The sequence below is a fragment of the Engraulis encrasicolus genome, chromosome 8 (genome assembly GCF_034702125.1).
Source record: "Engraulis encrasicolus isolate BLACKSEA-1 chromosome 8, IST_EnEncr_1.0, whole genome shotgun sequence".
NCBI classification, from domain to species: Eukaryota; Metazoa; Chordata; class Actinopteri; order Clupeiformes; family Engraulidae; genus Engraulis; species Engraulis encrasicolus.
The window spans coordinates 43532677-43534977 of NC_085864.1; the positions used below are offsets into that span (position 1 = coordinate 43532677).

The 2301-nt window shown below is 38.6% G+C and overlaps 1 protein-coding gene across 1 annotated transcript; it reads left to right on the plus strand.

Annotated features, from left to right (window-relative positions):
- The first annotated feature begins 317 nt into the window (after positions 1 to 317).
- LOC134453904 (odorant receptor 131-2-like) lies at positions 318 to 1286 on the plus strand. Its single transcript, XM_063204653.1, has one exon. The coding sequence runs from the start codon at positions 318 to 320 to the stop codon at positions 1284 to 1286; it is 969 nt and encodes a 322-aa protein (XP_063060723.1).
- Positions 1287 to 2301: the final 1015 nt, after the last annotated feature.

A 2301-nucleotide genomic window follows, 5' to 3' on the forward strand; every position in this document is an offset into this window, starting at 1 on the left:
GGTAGACGTGTTGGAAACTTGGGTCCTTAACTTACTGAAACAGGTTATGCAAACTGACACATTTATCTAAAGATTATTACTATTATTATTATTACCGCATTTTTTCATGTCATGTTTTGTTTTTCTTTTAAAAGTATACACAAATAGTGTGTGAGGCTGTGTATAATTTCTCATTGATGTGGTGTATTGTATTTAAATTACATAATCCTGCAAATACAAATGCTATGTTTTGGTGTAATAATTACTTCAGCTTTTAACTTCACTGTAATTTTTTACCCCAGCCATTTTACGCATGTCATCAGTTGCCCTTCTCAGACATGGTTGAAAACGCTTCTCAGATAAGACTCAACATCACTAACCAGCCAATATTACTGGTCCATAGACTTCTAAGTGCGAGGGTGTTATTTGTGCAGGTGCTGGTGGCCATTTTCCTCTATGTGAATTCGCTCATGATCGTCACTTTCCTGAAGAAAGAGGCCTTCAGGACGGATACGCGCTACATCCTCTTCGCCCAGACTCTAGTCTTGGACTCACTGCTCATGGTTTTAACGGACTTTGCTTTAGCTGTGAGCTATATTCAGTACCCCATGCCATTGATTCTGTGTTTAGTTTACTGCATGGTAATGATATGGTGTAAAACAGGGACCCCGTTGACTCTCGTAGCCATGTGTCTGGAGCGCTACGTGGCCATCTGCATGCCCCTGAGGCACGCAGACATCTCCACAGCCAGGAGGCGTTTGGTGGGACTGGTGGTCATCTGGTTGATAAGTGCTGTGCCTGCATTTGTTCTGCTGTTCCTGTACCTTGCCAGACTGTCATTATTCACAAAGGACACGATCACCGTGTGCAGTATAGACAACGTCGTAGTAGAGAAGTACAATGTGCATTTAGCTGTCTTAAAGTTCTATTTCGTGTGTATGTCCATCACCATCATTTTCACGTATTACAAAATCGTAAAAGCCGCCAAAGCCGTGGCTTCAAACAGTAAGAAGTCAACTTCAAAAGGACAGAAAACTGTGATTCTCCATGCCATGCAGTTGCTGTTGTGTTTGATTCATTTTCTTGGCCCCTTTATTGAATCTGCCGTAATGAAGGTCAGTTTTAGGATGTTTATTGATCTCAGGTATTTCAATTTTGTAGTTTTTCTCATTGCTCCTCGGTGTCTTAGTCCACTTGTGTACGGTTTAAGGGATGAGAAATTTTCCTCCGTTTTAAAATATTATGCAATGTGTGGATTAAATAACAGAGCTCATAGGAGGGTCCATCTGACTTCCAAAAAGGCTTAGGCTAGTTCTTTAAATCAGGGTTCCCACTCTAATTCAGATATACAATTCCATGACTTTCCAGACCCCAAAAACAGTTTTAAAAAGTGTAAAAGCCACCGCCAGAGTTCAGTGGGGTCATTGCATTCTAGAATGTTGCACATTACAGTGCGAAACCAAGCCGTTTGTGGCTAAGCGTTGTAGTATAATCAGTAAGAAACAATGTTATACACCAAACAAAAAGGTTTTTGCCTCTAAACAGCTGTTAAGAAAATTCCATGATATGCCACTGTGCATTCAAAATTGTCAAATTCCATGACTGGAAAAACTTGTGAAATTCCATGATATGCCAGAAATTCCATGACCCGTGGGAACCCTGTTAAATGTATGTATCACTATAAACACAATTTTAACAGATACACTTGATTGTATACTTTACAGGCTTATTTTCCACCAGTTTTTTTGTGTCAGCAATATGAAATAAAATAAAGAAATATACATGTTTGAGTCTGAATGTGGACTATGTTTGCCAGGCCCTTCATTGGTTTCCATCTTTGTTTGTGTATTGTATAAAGCTGTGTTTTCATACAGTATGTTCCCATCTCAGTTTCCCTCTCTCTCACAAATCAATCGGCGTGCTTTGTGCAAATGTCTGTCATGTATATTAAATATAGAGCCACATTATGTGCCTTATAACTTTATAACATACTAATGTGTTTTATCCTAAACTACAGGCTGTTGCAAAAATATTCATAACCCTTGAACATTTTGCCATGTCACTCCTACACCCATAAGTAGGTATTCAATGTAATGTTTATGTGAAGGTTAACCACAGAGTAACGCACAACTGTGAAGTGGACCCAAAGTTTTATTTCATTTTCAACTTTTTATATAAATAAGAATCTGAATACTCTGTTGTCGATCCAAAGCCTGTTCCTGATTCTCAGCAGGATAGTTATCTATTACTGGGGTCATATCCCAATTAAACCGTATAAATATAAATGTGCTTATCTATCGTTAAAACAACCTGCATTGATAC